General features: G+C 38.2%; 1 protein-coding gene across 1 annotated transcript in view; it reads right to left on the bottom strand.

Moving 5' to 3' along the window:
* Window positions 1-19,667, bottom strand: part of klf12b (Kruppel-like factor 12b) — a 161,981-nt gene that overhangs the window by 68,648 nt on the left and 73,666 nt on the right. Inside the window, exon 2 of the mRNA XM_024388631.2 lies at window positions 18,009-18,089. Within this exon, the coding sequence (XP_024244399.1) occupies window positions 18,009-18,074 (66 nt within the window). The 5' untranslated portion in view covers window positions 18,075-18,089. The remainder of the gene's footprint in view (window positions 1-18,008; window positions 18,090-19,667) is intronic.

Raw genomic sequence — 19,667 nt, 5'->3', positions numbered from 1 at the left:
TAAACAACAGAGTAGGCTAATTAGTCCTTAGTTTTGGGGTCATGCTCAGGTTAAACAATTTGACTAATCTATACTTCCATATTTCCTTCTAAATCCTATTTTTGTAGATCAAGGTGTATTAAAATTGGAATGACTGAAAATCTGACAGACTCTGTTGTTTTTTATGTAATTGTATTATTATCTATAGTAGAAAACTTTGAGTTAGAAGAAGCCTACATAACCAACCAATAAAGTAAAATGCAACATCCATTTATGGCCAGCTACTGTATCTAATCTCTGACATTGATTTAACCTGCAATAGGATTCATTTATGTCTTCTTCTCGTTCCTCTTAAGCATGTTGACTTTAATGGGATGTGTTTTGGCTATTTCTGCAAAGTCAAAATTAGATATATTAAAATGTTTATGAAAACAAAAATTAGCCTTTTGGTCTAAGGTTAGGGTTCGGCATTAGGGTTAGCAGGGTGGTTAAGGTTAGGGTTATTTAAGGTTGTATTTAGGCATAGTGTTAGCAGTTTGCTTAAGGTTAAGGTTAGATTTAAAATCAGATTTTATGACTTTGTGGATGAGCAAGCTACTAACCTGCGACTCCCTCTTAAGGATCCGCCCCTTTTTTTCAATTTTTGCCTGAAATGACTTACTCAAATCTAAGGTGAAAAGTAATCTGTAAGTGACTGAAAGTAATTTGATTATGTTACCGAGTTTAGGTAATCCAAAAGTTACATTACTGATGACATTTTTGGACAGGTAACTAGTAACTGTAACGGCTCATCCTATATAACTATTGCTGTACACACCTTTTCTATTCATATACTGTCTGTAACGGCTCTCGTTGGTGGTAGGAAGAGTAGACCAAAGTGGAAAGTGGAAAGTGTTCGTGATTTTTTAAATAAAAAAAACACTGAAACAAAATAACAAAAGCGAAAACCAAAGCGCACAGTTCTGTCAGGCTAAACAGAAAACAAGATCCCACAACCTAATGGTGGGAAAAAGGACTGCCTAAGTATGATCCCCAATCAGAGACAACGATAGACAGCTGCTTCTGATTGAGAACCACACTCAGCCAAAAACAAAGAAACAGAAGACATAGAATTTCCCACCCTGACCTAACCAAACATAGAGAATAATAAGGATCTCTAAGGTCAGGGCGTGACACTGTCCATAAGGTCTATACACACAATCATATAGGCTACATATATATATTTATATTCTGGACTCTGACATTGCTTATTATGATATTTCTTAATTCTTTTCATTTTATTTTTGGGATTTGTGTGTTTTTTGTATTGTGAGGTATTACTGCACTGTTGGAGCTAGAAACATAAGCACTTTAATTCACCTAAAAGAAAGGGGTCAATGTAAATAGTCTGGGTAGCCATTTGATTCATTGTTCAGCAGTCTTATGGCTTGGGGGTAGTAGCTGTTAAGGAGCCTTTTTGTCCTAGACTTGGCGCTCCGGTACCGCTTGCAGTGCGATAGCAGAGAGAGTCTTTGACAGCTCACCAGCATTACGACCAGGAAAATTACCTTTCCGAATCGGATGCTAAGTTCGTACCTCCCAGGGCAATTGAACTGATTCCGGAGGCAGATCAAAACATCGCCGACGGAAAAGAGGTACTCGGAATGGACTTCTAGTCCGACTAAGGAGGCGCACACACACCCACTGGTGCCGGTACTCACGTTGGGTGCCGGTACTGTTTATGTTTAGGTGCAGGAGCTCCACAATACTTTTGAGCTAATATTCTATAAGAGGAACAGGAGCTCAAGCAGAAGAAAATTTGAGGTGCTGGTACTGCCCAAGTAAAGCACCGCGCATACACAAAAACCCACACATGTTCACTTGTATTATCACTCAGTCACACACACACACACACACACACGCACACACACACACACACACACACACACACACACACACACACACACACACACACACACACACACACAAACACACACACACACACAAACATATACAGTACACACACTGGAAAAATCTAGTCGTTTTAACAAATTGTTATTAAGTAACTTGTTCCACAGACCTATTGTTTATTTACTCAACACATAGTGTGGATATGTATACATAAAATACAGAAAAATCACATAAAATACAGTAAAATCACACTTTTGAGTGGGACTGTATTTTCCATTGTACCCTTAAGTTTATTACTGGGTTGGTTTTAAAACTCACCATTTTCTTGTGTTTATCTACAAAGCACTAATGCAGAAATGTCCTATCTACCTATCATCATTTTTTCAATTTAGAATTACAAATAACCAAACCAGTTTTCAGACTTGGATAACACTGCGCCCTTTCGGACTCCACAGAGTTGGGTAAAGTTACTTTCCTTTTTTTTTTGTGCCCTTTATGTGGAACAACATACAGAGCTCACTGAAATGATATGCTCTGGTCCCCCATGGTCAGTTCAGTGTAATGATCAGAGACATCTATGTTGCTAAATGTGTCTGTTTTTCTTTATATGGTTTGTCATTTTGTATATCGTACGAGCTTGATGCATTTACACTGCCTACAGAAAGTATTCACACCCTTTTTTCCACATTCTGTTGTGTTACGAAGTGGGAATAAAATTGATTGTATTGTCATTTTTTGTCAATGATCTACACAAACTACTCTGAAATGTCAAAGTAGAAGAAATATTATAACATTTGTAAAAAAAATAATACAACACTAATATATCTTATATATCAACACTAATACATGTTAGAATCCCCTTTGGCAGCGATTAAAGTGGTGAATCTTTCTGGGTAAGTCTACAAGAGCTTTCCACACCTGGATTTTGTTAGAATCACCTTTGGCAGCGTTTATAGCTGTGAGTCTTTCTGGGTAAGTCTCTAAGAGCTTTCTACATCTGGATTGTATTAGAATCCCCTTTGGCAGCGATTAAAGTTGTGAATCTTTCTGGGTAAGTCTCTAAGAGCTTTCCACACCTGGATTGTGCAACATTTGGCCATTATTCTTTTCAAAATTCTTCAACCACTGTAAAATTGGTTGTTGATCATTGCTAGACAACCATTTTCAGGTCTTGCCATAGAAAACTGTAACTCGGCCACTCACGAACAATAACTGTCTTCTTGGTAAGCAACTCCAGTCTAGATTTGGTCTGTTGTAGGTAATTATCCTGCTGAAAGGGTGAATTCATCTCTAAGTGTCTGATGGAAAGCAAACTGAACCAGGTTTCCTCTAGGATTTTATCCTGAAAAACTCTCTGGCAACTGAGTTAGGAAGGACGCCTGTGTCTTTGTAGTGACTGGGTGTATTGATACACCATCCAAAGTTTAATTAATTAACTTCACCATGCTCAAACGGATATTCAATGTCTGCTTGATTTTAGTTTTTACCCATCTATCAATAGGCGCCCTTCTTTGCGAGGCAATGGAAAGCATCCCTGGTCTTTGTGGTTGAATCTGTGTTTGAAATGCACTGCTCTACTGAGGGACCCTACAGATAATTGTATGTGTGTGGTACAGAGATCAGGTAGTCATTACAAATCATGTTAAACACTATCATTGTGCTTATTGCTACTTATCATGTGACTGTTTTACTCCTGATCTAATTTAGGCTTCTGATAACAAAGTGGTTAAAAACTTAATAACTCAATAACTCAACTCAAGCTTTACACATTTGATACATTTTGAAAAATTTTGAAAAACATGAATCCACTCTGACATTATGGGTTATTGTGTGTGGGCCAGTGACAAAATATCTCAATTTAAGACAATTTACATTCAGGCTGTAACACAACAAAATGTGGAAAACGTGTAGTGGTGTAAATACTTTCTGAGGACACTGTATGTCAGGCTCATCTGTAAAAGAGACCATAATCTCAGTATGACTTCCCTGTCCTTTTTATTTTTACTGAACTGTTTTTACCTGAACTAGCAAAAGAAAATGTTGGCCCAAACTTTGCTCCGACTTAGCTCAAAAATATTGGTCAGTTTAAAATGATGTGTTCAACTTGTCTCATATGTTCACTCAACTTTGAATTAATATTTGGGCATCTTAACTCAAAATGGCTGTGCAATTAGTTGCACACACAGTGCTTTTAACATACATTTTCAATTTACATATTTGACACACGTTGACATACATGATTACATTATGCATGTTCATTTATACCGTAATTATTATTCAACATGTCCTCCCCGGGGATAAGAACTCACAACCTCTTGGTTCATGGCAAGCCGACTTTCCTGCTTCGTCTGTATCAATTATCAGTTAATCTGACTATTCTCTCATTATTGATTTAATTAACTTATTTCAGCATTTTTGAAATATATGTTTTACTTTTAACTTCTTATGGCTTGGGGGCAGTATTGAGTAGCTTGGATGAATAAGGTGTCCAGACATCATCCAAACAGTTTTAGAAACTTCAGAGTGTTATCTATCCAAATCTACTAATAATATGCATATCTTAGCTTCTAGGCCTGAGTAGCAAGCAGTTTACTCTGGGCACCTTATTCGTCCAAGCTACTCAATACTGCCCCCAAGCCATAAGAAGTTAAAACAGAGCTGAGATTTACTTTGAAGTGCAAAATCTAGAAATACAGTTGAAATCTGTCATCGGCAAACACATGGTGGCGCAACAGAAAGATTGGAATGCTGTGAATCAAGAGGTTGTGAGTTCAACGATTGTTTTAGTTCAGGTAACACATGGACCGAAAAGTTGAGTAAACAAAAAAAAGGCTGTGGAACTAGTTATTTCAATACACATTTCCACTCTATATGAGGAAGGAAGGAAATTGTCCAGGCCACTTTAATGTCTATTTTAGATTACGGGGATATTATCTATATGCAGCAGCATCTTTACTTTAACCAGTAGATGCTGTTTTCCTTTGTTTATTACTGGTGATAGTTACAGAATTTACCATTGTGTTTTGTAAAAAATAAATAAATTCATAATTATCAGAGTTTTTCAATTTCGTATTTCTAATGCAAGCAATAGAACAGTGGCCAATGATATAATTTACAAAAACACCACTAGCTAACTACTTCTGGGGACGTTTAGTCAGGAAAAGGTCAATCAATTTATTTTTACATTAATCCGAGTGGGTTTCACTAACAGCAGGTTCAGGTTGAACTCAAGACAGATTTTCTTAAACTGATCTGAGGCATGTGTACACCAATCAAGATTTAGATCTCCTAACACAACCAGTTCAGATACCAGAAAGGGTTTTATACAATCAGAAATAATATCAACGGCCTCCACCAAAGTTCCTCCCACATACAGCCTCCAGTTGACTGTTCCTCCCACATACAGCCTCCAGTTGACTGTTCTTCCCACATACAGCCTCCAGTTGACTGTTCTTCCTACACACAGCCTCCAGTTGACTGTTCCTCCCACATACAGCCTCCAGTTGACTGTTCTTCCCACATACAGCCTCCAGTTGACTGTTCCTCCAACATACAGCCTCCAGTGGCCTCGATGGATGATCAGTCAACCTCATGTGACTTGGGAAATAATATTCAATGTTTGTATATTTTTCAACTCACAGAAACAAAAGTTCTTTCTGCCTTATTAGCTATTGACAACAAGAAGTCATCAGGGACAATTTAGACCCGTTTTTGTTTAATAATCTCCCCCTAGAGTCGATTGATGCACCGGTGGGTTAATCTAAGTAACATAATAAAAAAAATCTCCATGAAAATCCGTCAGTTTAAGCTTGAGATAACTGTTTGTTTGCCTGGGCTGCGTCTCAATCCACCACAGCAGCCTATGACGGCCTTCCTCATCTGCGGTGGAAGGTGGCCGAGCTACAGCGGAGTCCATGAGACATCCCACAAATCGTCTTCTCACGAAAAGGTCTGTAGCTGCGTCCGAACCGTTTGGGCTACAAACTAATGGGACCCCACTGTGGAAACGGGAGATACTCACAACACAATTAGGACGCTACCCAAACAAATATGTGTAAAAAAAACATACAATATATATTTCCGGTGCTTTCTTATATCTCCTAGATATAGGACAGACACTTTAAAAAACCTTGTTCCTTATTTTTTGACTCAATTTCTTGCCATTTATGAATGTTTTATTCTATGAGTTTATATGGGCTATAGTAGTAAAGGCCAAATTCAATATTTGATCAAATATTTTCGATGTATTTTTAGGATAGCTAAAGGGGTCCTAAAAATCTAAATCAAATAGCTAAACGATCCATAGTATGACCATCTGAAAACAATACAATATGTCAGCGTAGACTTACAGGGTTAGACATACAGGGGTTTAAAGTATGCAGTGCCACTCATTACTGGCTCGTTAACACACATGTATTTATTTAACTTTAGTATCAGGAGATATTACAAAAGTGTAGAAATCAGCTTTTGTGCTACCACTCCATAACGGTGGGGATAGTCGTAAACGTGTTAATTATTAACCCATTTCCAGGCTCCTTTGTCTTGTGAAAGTACTAGAATCATTGGTTGACAAACAGTTATGTTAATTTCCACGTGTAAATGATATTCTTAGTTCATCAAGGTAAGATGGATCAAATCTGAGTTCCTTGAGTTACATAAGGGACGTGCCCCAAAGTTTGTACTTGGCCCACTACAGTTTACAATCAATATAAATACCATTGGTAATGCTGTAAAAAAAATATATATAGAATTTGTATGCAGATGATGCAGTGTTCTATTCCATTGCTCCATCGGTTGGCCAAGCCTTTTCACATTTGAAGTCTGACTTTCAAGCACTGCAGAGGTCACTATTGTATCCGAAAGTTAGTGCTAAATGCAACAACAAAAAAATCCATGCTTTTTTCTTGATCCCATGACTAGTTTGAACAGTACACAAATTGAACGAGTTCCTTCCTACAAATATCTTGGTATCTGGCTTTATGACAAACTGTATTTGAAAACAAAAAATGTCACTGAGCTGGTGAAGAAATTGAAATTCAAGGCTGGTTTTGAAGAAACAAAGCATGTCTGACTTTTGTTAAAAGGATCCACCCCTTTTTTAAATTTTCACCTAAAATGACATTCCCAAATCTAACTGCCTGTATCTCACGACCTGAAGCAAGGATATGTACATTATTGGTACCATTTGAAAGGAAACATTCATTTAGAAGAATATAACACATTAGATCTGGTAAAAGATAATACAAAGACAAAAACATGCATTTTTTAAATTTTTGTACCATCATCTTTGAAATGCAAGAGAAAGGCTGTAATGTATTATTCCAGCCCAGACGCCATTTAGATTTTGGCCACTAGATGGCAGCAGTGTTTAAGACTGATCCAACAAACCATTGTATTTCTGTTCATAATTCTGTATCAAGACTGCCCAAATGTGCCTAATTGGTGTATTGATACATGTTCAAGTTCATAACTGTGCACTCTCCTCAAACAATAGCATGAAATTATTTCACTGTAATAGCTACTGTAAATTGGACAGTGCAGTTAGATTAACAAGAATTTAAGCTTTCTGCCAATATCAGATATGTCTATGTCCTTTGAAATATTCTTGTTACTTACAACCTCATGCTAATCACATTATCCTATGTTAGCTCAACCCTCCCGCGCGGGACCCAACGATCCTGTAGCAGTTAATAGGAAGGAAATTGTCCAGGCCACTTTAATGTCTATTTTATATTTTTTTAGATATTTTTTAGATATTTCTATTCTATTTCTTAGATATTATCTATATGCATGCAGCAGAATATACACTTAAACCACTTGATGCTGTTTTCCATTGGGCCCTCAGGTTTATTACTGGTGATGATTCTAGATCTCACCATTGTGTTTTGTATAAAAAAAATGTTTTTTTTGCTCCATTTATGTGGGAACAACATGCAGTGCTTTCTGAAATTAGATGTTATGGTCCCCCCTGGTCAGTTCAGAGTTTTGATCGGAGACCTTTACTTTGTCTGTTTTTCTGTAATTTTGTATATTGTATGTGTTTGATGTATTTACGCAGATCTCATCTGTAAAATAGTCCTTAGTCTCATTATGACTTCCCTGTCAAAAGGTAGGTTCAATTAAGACAGGTGTACACAATTATGGTTACAGCTTCACTTCACTCTCAGGCAAGGTGGATTGTTCCCCCCACTCATCGAATCCATTCAGATCTATGAAAAGTGACTAAGGCTATTATAGTGGATTGTTTTTTTGTGGGGTACAATATTAGCTATGTTCACCAAGCTTCTCAGCAAGCTTCTCAAGCTTCTCAGAAGTGATCCTTCAAATCTACAGTTTCTGTCATGCACCAGGGTTGGGGTCCATTCAGTTTTTCAGAATTGTATTTCAATTGGCCAAGCAGAATTTGAATAGAATTTGAATTAAATGTAAGGACAGACACTGGGAGACAAGAAGCAAGTACAGGGAGTGAATATTTAATGGATAAACAGACATGAAACAAAACACGAACAGCGTCTGGACAAGTGGAACATAACGCCATTAATGCTGACACGAGACATATGAGTCTCATTCATTTGACAAATACCTTGCCAAAAGCATCCTTTTACTAAAGAATACGGATACCATTTCAAATATTAGTTTGATTATAACTCAAATATGTCAAAGAGGCTTTTGTTTGTATTTTTCCATAACATTATTGGTTGTTCCCTTACATTCTGAAGTGTTGGATCTAATTCCTTTTTGGAAATGTATTTTTTCCTAATATTTGATAACATCTAAGTGAATTGTGAATTATTAGAACATTTTCTTAGAATATTTCCAGACCACTGGAAAGAACATATTAACCATAGCATATGTTACCATACATGATGGAAAAATAAACATAATGATATATGAAATACATTATCAATTTGTAGTTCAATTCATTCAATGCACTGAACAAAAATATATATGCAACACTTTCAAAGATTTAACTTAGTGACATTTCAGAAAAGGAAATCAGTCAATTGAAATAAATGAATTTGTCCCTGCTCTATGGATTTTATATGACTTGGTCACAGATACCTTCAAATAAAGGTAGGGGCGTGGATCAGAAAAACAGTCAGTAACTGGTGTGACCACCATTTGCCTCATCCAGCGTGACACATCTCCTTCGCAGAGACCTAATCAGGCTGTTTGTATCTGCCATGGCAGCAGCTACTCTTCCTGGGGTCTGGCAAAATTAAAGCAGTTAAACAATTTAAAAAACATTACAATACATTTATTACAGAATTCACAACACACTAACGTACGTGTGTGTATAGTGCGTGTGCTGCCATCCTGTTAGAAGGTAACAGATTATTTTATTACAATGGTTAAAATGTATTTTCATTGTGTTCAATGGTGTTATTCACCCCCTAGTGGAGTTTTCTGGTACTTAGAAAGACTACGCAAACAGGAAGTAGAGAATTTGTTCTGCACGCATAGAAGCAGCTACAAACAACGCTACGGTGCAGGTCTTTCAATGTAGTTATTTCTTGTCACGCTTCAGCCTTGGAAAATATTTGTTTGTAAGTTCGATTCAAGCATTTAGCTAATGATAATCTTGTTATTGATAGAGTTGCTTACATATCAATGTTGGTTGGTTGCATTTACTCACAAATTGCAATGCCTTTAATGTATATCGTTAGCTGTATTACTTTGCTCGTGCGTCATGCAAACGAATTGTAAAATATACAATACTGTAGTTTTATTGTTTCTAGTGTAATATGCTTTGTTATTCTACATAGATGGTTGTACATTATTAGAGTAATGAAAGGAGCCAATTACCATATGAATAACAATTAGCTATATGGTTTGGCATCATGCCAGATGCATGGTACCTTAGCGCGTGCTTTGTATTTATGCAACTTCAAATGTTCAATGTACAGCTACAGTATGTCGGTGTGAATTGAATACTAAAGTATATTCTTTTCTGTATTTTGCAGTTTCACAACATAAAATGTTTCAATATATTCATTCAAGAAAAGTCACGCCTGGGGAGTTTTATTGAAGACTTAGTAGTTAGCTATCTGTCTAGTTTTGCATGGGAACGCAACTCAAGGGCAGAATAGTGCGTATGTTATCATGTGTGTGTATTCATGTGTCTGTGACTATGTTTGTGTTAATTCACACTCTCCACTGCTCCATACACCTTATGGAGCAGTGGAGAGTGTGAATTAACACAAACATAGGTGTAAGCATAAGGTGTATTTTTAAATGTTCTTAAATCTGATTCTAGTGCTTGCATCAGTTACCTGGTTTGGAGTCATGGCTCTATGTAGTACTGTATTGCCTCCCATAGTCTGTTTTGGAATTAGGGACTATGAAGAGCTCTGGTGGCATGTCTTGTGGGGTATGCATGGGTGTCTGAGCTGTGTGCTAGTCATTTAAACAGACAGCTCTGCGCTTTCAACATGTCAATACCGCTCACAAGTAGTGATGAAGTCAATCTCTCCTCTACTTTGAGCCTGAAGAGATTGACATGCATATTATTATTTTCTCTCTTTGTATATCCAATGGCCAGCTGTGCTGACCTGTTCTGAGCCAATTGCAACTTTGTGGCACCTGACCACACGACTGAACAGTAGCCCAGGTGCAGCAAAACTAGAGCATGTAGGACCTGCCTAGTTGATAGTGCTGTTAAGAAGGTAAGAAGGTAGAGCTGCACTTTATTATGGACAGACCCATCTTAGCTACTGTTCTCCCCATCTTAGCTACTGTTGTGTCAATATGTTTTGACAATGACAGTTTAAAATCCAGGGTTACTCCAATCAGTTTAGTCACCTAAACTTGCTCAATTTCCACATTATTTATTACAATATTTAGTTGAGGCTTAGGGTTAAGTGAATGATTTGTTCCAAATACAATGCAATACAAGTTTTTAAAATATTTAGGACCAACTTATTCATTGCCACCCATTCTGAAACTAACTGCAGATCTTTGTTAAGTGTTGCAGTCATTTAAGTTGCTGTACTAGCTGATGTGTATAGTGTTGAGTCATCTGTATACATACACACACTGGTTTTACACACTGGCATGTCATTAGTAAAGATTGAAAAAGTAAGGGGCCTAGACAGCTGCCCTGGAGAATTGCTGATTTTCCTGGATTATGTTGGAGAGGTTTCCATTAACTTCTTATGGCTGGGGGTAGTATTGAGTAGCTTGGATGAATAAGGTGCCCAGAATAAACTGCCTGCTCCTCAGGCCCAGTTGCTAAGATATGCATATTATTAGTCGATTTGGATAGACAACACTCTGAAGTTTCTAAAACTGTTTGAATGATGTCTGGACACCTTATTCATCCAAGCTACTCAATACTGCCCCCAAGCCATAAGAAGTTAAAAGTAAAACATATATTTAAAAAATGCTGAAATAAGTTGATTAAATCAATAATGAGAGAATAGTCAGATTAACTGATAATTGATACAGACGAAGCAGGAAAGTCGGCTTGCCATGAACCAAGAGGTTGTGAGTTCTTATCCCCGGGGAAGTAATGTTGAATAATAATTACGGTATAAATGAACATGCATAATGTAATCATGTATGTCAACGTGTGTCAAATATGTAAATTGAAAATGTATGTTAAAAGCACTGTGTGTGCAACTAATTGCACAGCCATTTTGAGTTAAGATGCCCAAATATTAATTCAAAGTTGAGTGAACATATGAGACAAGTTGAACACATCATTTTAAACTGACCAATATTTTTGAGCTAAGTCGGAGCAAAGTTTGGGCCAACATTTTCTTTCGCTAGTTCAGGTAAAAACAGTTCAGTAAAAATAAAAAGGACAGGGAAGTCATACTGAGATTATGGTCTCTTTTACAGATGAGCCTGGCATACAGTGTCCTCAGAAAGTATTTACACCACTGTCTGATTTGGATAGAAAACCCTCTGAAGTTTCTAAAACTGTTTGAATGATGTATGTGAGTATAACAGAACTCATATGGCAGGCAAAAACCTGAGAAAGAATCCAACCAGGAAGTGGGAAATCTGAGGTTTGTAGTTTTTCAACTCTTTGCCTATCAAATATACAGTGTCTATGGGGTCAAATTGCACTTCCTAAGGCTTCCACTAGATGTCAACAGTCTTTAGAACCTTGTTTGATGCTTCTACTGTGAAGGAGGGGGAATGGGAGCTGAATCAGTCAGTGGTCTGGCAGAGTGGCATGAGCTGGTCACGCGCGTTCATGTGAGAGTTAGCTTGAGTTCCATTGCATTGCTGAAGACAAAGGAATTCTCCAGTTGGAACATTATTGAAGATATACTTCAATAATCATTGATTCTTGACATGTTTCTACGGACTGTAACGGAACTGTTTGACTTTTCGTCTGGCCTGCGCGTCATGAATTTGGATTACTGGGCTAAACGCGCAAACAAAAAGGATGTATTTGGACATAAATGATGGACTTTATCGAACAAATCAAACATTTATTGTGGAACTGGGATTCCTGTGAGTGCATGATGATGAAGATAATCAAAGGTAAGTGAATATTTATAATGTTATTTCTGACTTCTGTTGACTCCACAACATGGCGGATATCTGTATGGCTTGATTTGTTGTCTGAGCGCTGTACTCAGATTATTGCATGGTGTGCTTTTTAGGTAAAGATTTTTTTTAAATCTGATACAGCGGTTGCATTAAGGAGAAGTGTACTTATAATTCCATGCATAATAGTTGTATATTTTATCAATGTTTATTATGAGTATTTCTATAAATTGATGTGGCTCTCTGCAAACTCACCGGATGTTTTGGAACTACTAAAATTAACGCGCCAATGTAAACTCCGATTTTTGTATATAAATATGAACATTATCGAACAAGACATACATGTATTGTGTAACATGAAGTCCTATGAGTGTCATCTGATGAAGATCATCAAAGGTTAGTGATTCATATTATCTCTATTTCTGCTTTTTGTGACACCTTTCTTTGGCTGGAAAAATGGCTGTGTTTTTCTGTGAAAAGGTGCAGACCTAACGTAATCGTTTGGTGTGCTTTCGTCATAAAGCCTTTTTGAAATTGGACACTGCGGTGGGATTAACAACAAGGGTATCTTTAAAATGGTGTAAAATACTTCTATGTTTGAGGAATTTTAATTATGGGATTTCTGTTGTTTTGAATTTGGCGCCTTGCACTTTCACTGGCTGTTATCATATCGATCCCGTTAGTGGGATTCAAGCCATACGAAGTTTTAAAGAACACCCTCTGTGTTCTGTTAGACAGGTAACTCTTTATCCACAATATAGCAGGGGTGTAAAGCCATAACACGTACATTAACGGGCAAACATTTTAGAACCCACATCAAATCAAAGGATGTCTTGAGCTATTGCTCGCCTGAGGTAGAGTATCTCATGATAAGCTGTAGACCAAACTATCTACGTAGAAAGTTTTCATCTGTATTTTTCATTCACAAAACGGAGGTTTTTGGATATAAAGAGACTTCATCGAACAAAAGGAACATTTATTGAGTAAATTAATGTCTTCTGATTGCCACCATATGAAGATCATCAAAGGTAAGGGATTAATTGTATCTCTATTTCTGTAACGCTTCTGCTTGGCTGGTTACTGTTTGTAATAATTTGTCAACTGGGATATGTTCTGGGCTAGGTATGATTTTGCCAAAAAGCATTTTATAAAATGACACTGTGGTTGGTTTAACAAGAAGTTAATCTTCAAACCTATGTAAAATATATTTTGTTTTCTGAATTTTTATAATGAGCATTTCTGTATTTGAATATGGCGCTCTGCAATCTCACTGGATATTGGCCAGATGGGACGCTAGCATCCCAAGTACCCTAGAGAGGTTAAACAAATCAAAATATATGTTATATTTGAGATTCTTCAAATAGCCACCCTTTGCCTTGATGACAGCTTTGCACAATCTTGGCTGTGTTATGGTCCTTTGCTGGTGACACTGTCTGTGATTTATTTAGAATTCAAGGCACACTTAACCAGCATGGCTACCACAGCATTCTGCAGTGAAACACCATTCCATCTGGTTTGGGCTTAATGGGTCAATAATTTGTTTTTCAACAGGACAATGACCCTACACACCTCCAGGCTGTGTTAGGGCTATTTGACCAAGAAGGAGAGTGATGGAGAGCTGCATCAGATGACCTGGTCTCCACAATCACCTGACCTCAACCAAATTGAGATGGTTTGGGATGAGTTGGACCGCAGAGTGAAAGAAAAGCAGCCAACAAGTGCTCAGCATATGTGGGAACTACTTCAAGACTGTTGAAAAAGAAAATCAGCTGGTTGAGAGAGCTGTCATCAAGGCAAAGGGTGGCTATTTGAGTAGCAGACTATGATCGATGATGTCAAAAGCCACACTGAAGTCTAATGAAACATCCCCCACAATATTTTTATTATCAATGTCTCTTAGACAATCATCAGTCATATGTCTAAGTGCTGTGCTTGTTGAATGTTCTGAAAGTCTGGTCAAACACTATTCTTTCAAAAACTTTACCAAGGGTTGGTAACAGGCTGATTGGTCAGCTATTGGAGCCAGTAAAGGGGGCTTTACTATTCTTAGTGACTTTTGCCTCCCTCCAGGTCTGACGTTACACACTTTCTAGTAGGCTTAAATTGAAGATATGGCAAATAGGAGTGATAATATCATCTGTCAGACCCCGATGGCTTGCCATTGTTGATAGATAATTATTTCACCTCTTCCACACTCACTTTACAGAATTCAAAATTACAATTCCTGTCTTTCATAATTTGTTCAGATATAGTTGATGTGTAATGCAGCGTTTGTTGCTGTCATTCCAAAGTTTGCTCTTCTTGCCAATGAAAAAAATCATAAGTACTTGGCAATATAAGTCATTTTTTTAATGAATGAGCGATCTGATTCAATGAATGATGGAGCTGAAAATTTCATTGAAGGTGCTTCAAAGCTTTTTACTATCTTCATGTCAGTGTAGTTTATTTTTATTTTTATTAAGTTTAGTCACATCATTTCTCAATTTGCAGTATGTTTGCCAATCGATTGTGCAGCCAGACTTATTTGCCATTCCCCTTTCCTCATCCCTCTCAACCATAAAATGTTTAAATTCCTCATCAATCCACAGGGATTTAAACGTTTTTACAGCAATTTCATAAATGTGTCAAGTGTAACGTCTGTTTGCTCTTCATTACACACCACGACCCAACAAATATTCTTTACATCAATAACATATGAACCACTACAAAACTTATTGTATCTTATTGTATCTTATTGTACCTCTTATTCACTGTATTAGGCCCAGCCTTTGGAACTTTGGTTTTCCTAGATATGGCTACTATATTGCGATCACTACATCCGATGGATCTGGATACTGCTTTCAAGCACATTTCTGTAGCATTGGTAAAGATGTGATCAATACATGTTGATGATTTAATTCCTGTGCTGTTTCTAACTACCCTGGTAGGTTGACTGATGACTGATGGTTACAGTTTGAAGCTTTTTCTTGATGAAGGCAGTCAATATTTAAATCAACCAGAAAATACACATCTCTGTTGATATCACATACATTATCAAGGATTTCACACATGTTATCCAGATGTTGATTGTGGCCTGTGGAATGTTGTCCCACTCCTCTTCAAGGGCTGTGCTAAGTTGTTGCATATTGGCAGGAACTGGAACACGCTGAAATTCACGTATACCCAAAGCATCCCAAACATGCTCAGTGGGTGACACGTCAGTATGCAGGCCATGGAAGAACTGGGACATTTTTATTTTCCAGGAATTGTGTACAGATCCTTGTGACATGGGGCCATCCATTATCATGCTGAAACATGAGATGATGGCGGCGGATGAATGGCACGACAATGGGCCTCATGATCTCGTTACCGTGTCTCTGTGCATTCAAATTGCCTTTGATAAAATACAAGTGGGATCGTTGTCTGTAACTTATGCCTGCCCATACCATAACCACACCGCCAACATGGGGCACTCTTTTCACAACGTTGACATCAGCAAACCGCTCGCCCACACTCTGCCATCTGCCCTGTACAGTTGAAACCGGGATTCATCAGTGAAGAACACACTTCTCCAACGTGACAGCCACCGAAGGTGAGCATTCGCCCACTGAAGTCGGTTACGACGCAGAACTGCAGTCAGGTCAAAACAGTGGTGAGGACCACAAGCATGCAGATGAGCTTCCCTGAGACGGTTTCTGACAATATTTCTGTTGTGCAAACCCTAGATTCATCAGCTGTCCGGGAGGCTGGTCTCAGATGGCTTATGGTAGAGACATTTTATGAACATTTAATTATCTTGCAACAGCTCTGGTAGACATTACTGCAGTCAGCATGCCAATTGCATTGTCCCTCAAAACTTGGGACATCTGTGGCATTGTGATGTATGACAAAACTGCACATTTTAGAGTGGCCTTTATTGTCCCCAGCACAAGGTGCACCTGTGTAATGATATGCTGTTTAATCAGTTTCTTGATATGCCACACCTGTCAGGTGGATGGATTATCTTGGCAAAGGAAACATTGTCACTAACAGGGATGTCAACAAAAAAAAACACAAAAATAATAATGAAAAAATGAGTGTAGAATTTTTTAATTTTTAATTTTAGCTCATGAAACACGGGACCAACACTTTACTTGTTTACATTTTTGCTCAGCATAAATTATATTTCCTTTAATTCTAATTCAATTCAAATTGGACACTTGTATTGGAATGAAAGACCCCAACTCAAATTAGAAATGAGCCCACCCTGTCACAGACATTACATCTCCAATTACAAAACGCATTAGAATCAACAAGTTATTGATAACTGATATACTATTCATCATGGTGACAGCCATCACTAAAAATAAAACATTGGCTGGACTCCTCTGCGCACACACACAGCTGTAACAGCTACACAAAGCTCTGTCGTAACCTAGCAACAGCTTCAGCACAGCAGAAGACCACTTCATGTCTGTAGCTGATGATTTTTTGACTAAAGAGCACTTATGTTTGGGAAAAAAAACAATAATATAGTATATCTTTGGACTCCTGTTACAGTACAGAGACTTCACGCAGTGGCCAAAACTAATTGCAATTATGTCATAACTGGCAGCTTTGCAGCGAGGAATGGTACAAGACATACACTTTACTTACTACACTACAGTATGCATCCCATCTAAGGTAGCTAATTGTGCAAATTAAGGGGAAAGCAAAGGATGAAGCATACCAAACACCCATGAAAGTGTCACTTTTTGTGCATATTGTGGTGACACAGTTTGGAGGGCTGCTATGTTACAGGAAGAGTATTAAGAGAATCGTGACAAAGAGAGAGAGAGAGAGAGTTTTCTTTGTTTTCACGTCTTATCCTACTATGACACGTATTGTTAGATACTTAAAACAAAATTCTTGTCGCAGTTGTTGCAAATTGTGAAGAAATGTCCTTACATTTCATGCCGGTCTTGAATTGAACGGAGAGAGGATTGGAACTGAAAGTATGTCTGAGGGGGAGAGTGGGGGATAGTGGGAGAGAACGAAGGGTGAGATAGACTGTGTGTAGACGAGTAAGAGATGGAGGGAGAGATGGAGGGATGATAGTGAGTGTTTGTATAGATGGAAAGACAGAGTTGGTTGGCTTTAGGCAGAGGACTGAGAGAGACAGATTCCAGCATACAGCTAGTTAGGGAGAGAAAGCGACTTATAGGGAGAGACTGAGACTGTGTGTGTGTTTTGATTTTGAATTGGAGAGAGGCAGAGAGAAAGGGGGAAAGAGAGGGCAGGAGAGACAAAGAAGCAAGAGAGAGATATACTTCGTTTTGGGAGTTTTCCTTGTGTCTCTCCCTGAAGCAGTTACTCTGCCCCCCTGCCAACATGGACTCCCTGCTAGCTAAAGCAACCTCACTGTAAGTCCTTTATGCATTCTGACCGCAGCTGTTTAAGCCCTCTCCTCTCCTCCTCACCACCACTCTCTACGACCACTCCTCCGAGCCCCCGCACTCTCTTCCCTTGTACTCCCTCCCTCCCTCCCTGTCACTAAGTCTCTTTCTCTTCCTCTCTCTCTCTCTCTCTCTCTCGATCTCTTCCTCCCCCCAGGAGTGATTGTAGGGCTATTGTCGATAGGAGGAAAGAAAAAAAGGAGGAAGGAAAAATAGGAAATGTTTGGAAAACTGCTCTCTTACCCCGTGTTCCGATTCCAGGGGCTCGGCTTTGACTCGGACTGCAGGCATTCCATCAAGCATTAACATCCTGTTCTCGGCCGTCTGTGGAGGAAGAGAGGGAGGGGGAGGAGGTGTAAGACGGACGCTGAGTTTGACCATGACTAAGCATCTTAGTTTGACTTTGACACACACATACAGTAAAAAGCTGGAGCTGACACACATCCCAGAAAAGTTGGTAGAGGTGCTGACTAACAGAATAGTAAACTGCACAAAATTACAGAAAGTCACACTACACATAGAAATATACGCAAGCAAATACTGTACACACATACACATGCTTACAATCAAATGGATATTACAGGTATTACAGGTATTGTATGTGCACTGACAAAAACAAACTTAAACACACCGACATACAGTACACAAAGAAATAATCACATCTAAGAACACACACCGCACTCTCTCTGTATAAACAAGCCACATTTTTTTGTATGAAACTACTGTGTTCACTGACGTCACTAGTCTGAGTGTTCCAGTATGTTTACATCTAATCAATGTGCAATAGACATATAATTCCCATAAAACTATAGCACAACAGCACAACCATGGAGATCGGATGAATTTCTGTTGTTTTTTTTTCTTCTTCCTGTGAAGCACATTGCGTTGCCTTTCATGTCTGAAATGTGCAGTATAAATAAAGCTTGATTTGATTTGATATTGGAACAACCATACAAATGGATGCGTCCCAAATGCCACCCTATGCGTACATAGTTGACTACTTTTGACCAGCGCCCTATCACGTCTCAAAACACTCATTTATTATTTGCATTTTATTTCATGGTCCGTTTTGTTAATTACTTCTCAACTTAGTATATAATGATCATGATTGCATTGCACAAAGGCAAAATAGTACAGCCATTTACAATATATGTGCCAAAAATGCTATAGGGAATGTTTCAAGCTTATCACCAAGTCATAGAGTACAACACAATGTAACAAAGATATTGATCCATACAGTATAAACAATTATCCATGTTTGAGCACACAATGACTCGTCCAGCTGACTTGTCCTAATATTCTGCTCGTACATGGATATGACCAAAAATCACTGTTAGCAAATCTGTTAGCATATAATCAATCACACCAGGTATGGGGGAAGAAAGAGAGAATCTTAGAGCAAGGCTTTAATGCTTACACAGTGAGCTGTTTGTGCATCACTTTCTTTGTCAGCATTGCCTATACCTCCATAGGCAGGCAATCCAATGATTGTTTTCGGGAGGGGGAAGTGTAAAATAATTCATGTATTTGTAATCTGAATATCGGGTTGTTTCTGTAGCCTGCAGAATCTTCCCCTGGAGACGTTTTTATCTAGAGGTTGGTTTGGGATTCTTCATTGTTTTGGTGAAAAGATAGTTCAAGAAAAGAACAACACACTGAAACACTTTTCAAATCCACTATGACCCATGAGGTCTGGGGAACAGCGGAGATCGTTACAAGTGATTTTCTGGATCATTGATAGTGTGGCTGGGTACAGGTGGAGAGGCAAATTGCTAGAGAAACAAACATTTTCTTCTGTTTCATGCATACTGACAATGACCCAGGTCTCTCCTTCACACACAGACTCTGATTTTCAGCTAATGCTTCCTAGGCTGGGATTCAGTCCGATCACGGGTTATACAG

Source organism: Oncorhynchus tshawytscha, linkage group LG26 (assembly GCF_018296145.1).
Source record: "Oncorhynchus tshawytscha isolate Ot180627B linkage group LG26, Otsh_v2.0, whole genome shotgun sequence".
Classification (NCBI taxonomy): domain Eukaryota; kingdom Metazoa; phylum Chordata; class Actinopteri; order Salmoniformes; family Salmonidae; genus Oncorhynchus; species Oncorhynchus tshawytscha.
Note: the sequence above shows the minus strand (reverse complement) of the source record. Positions and strands in the feature narration are given on the sequence as shown.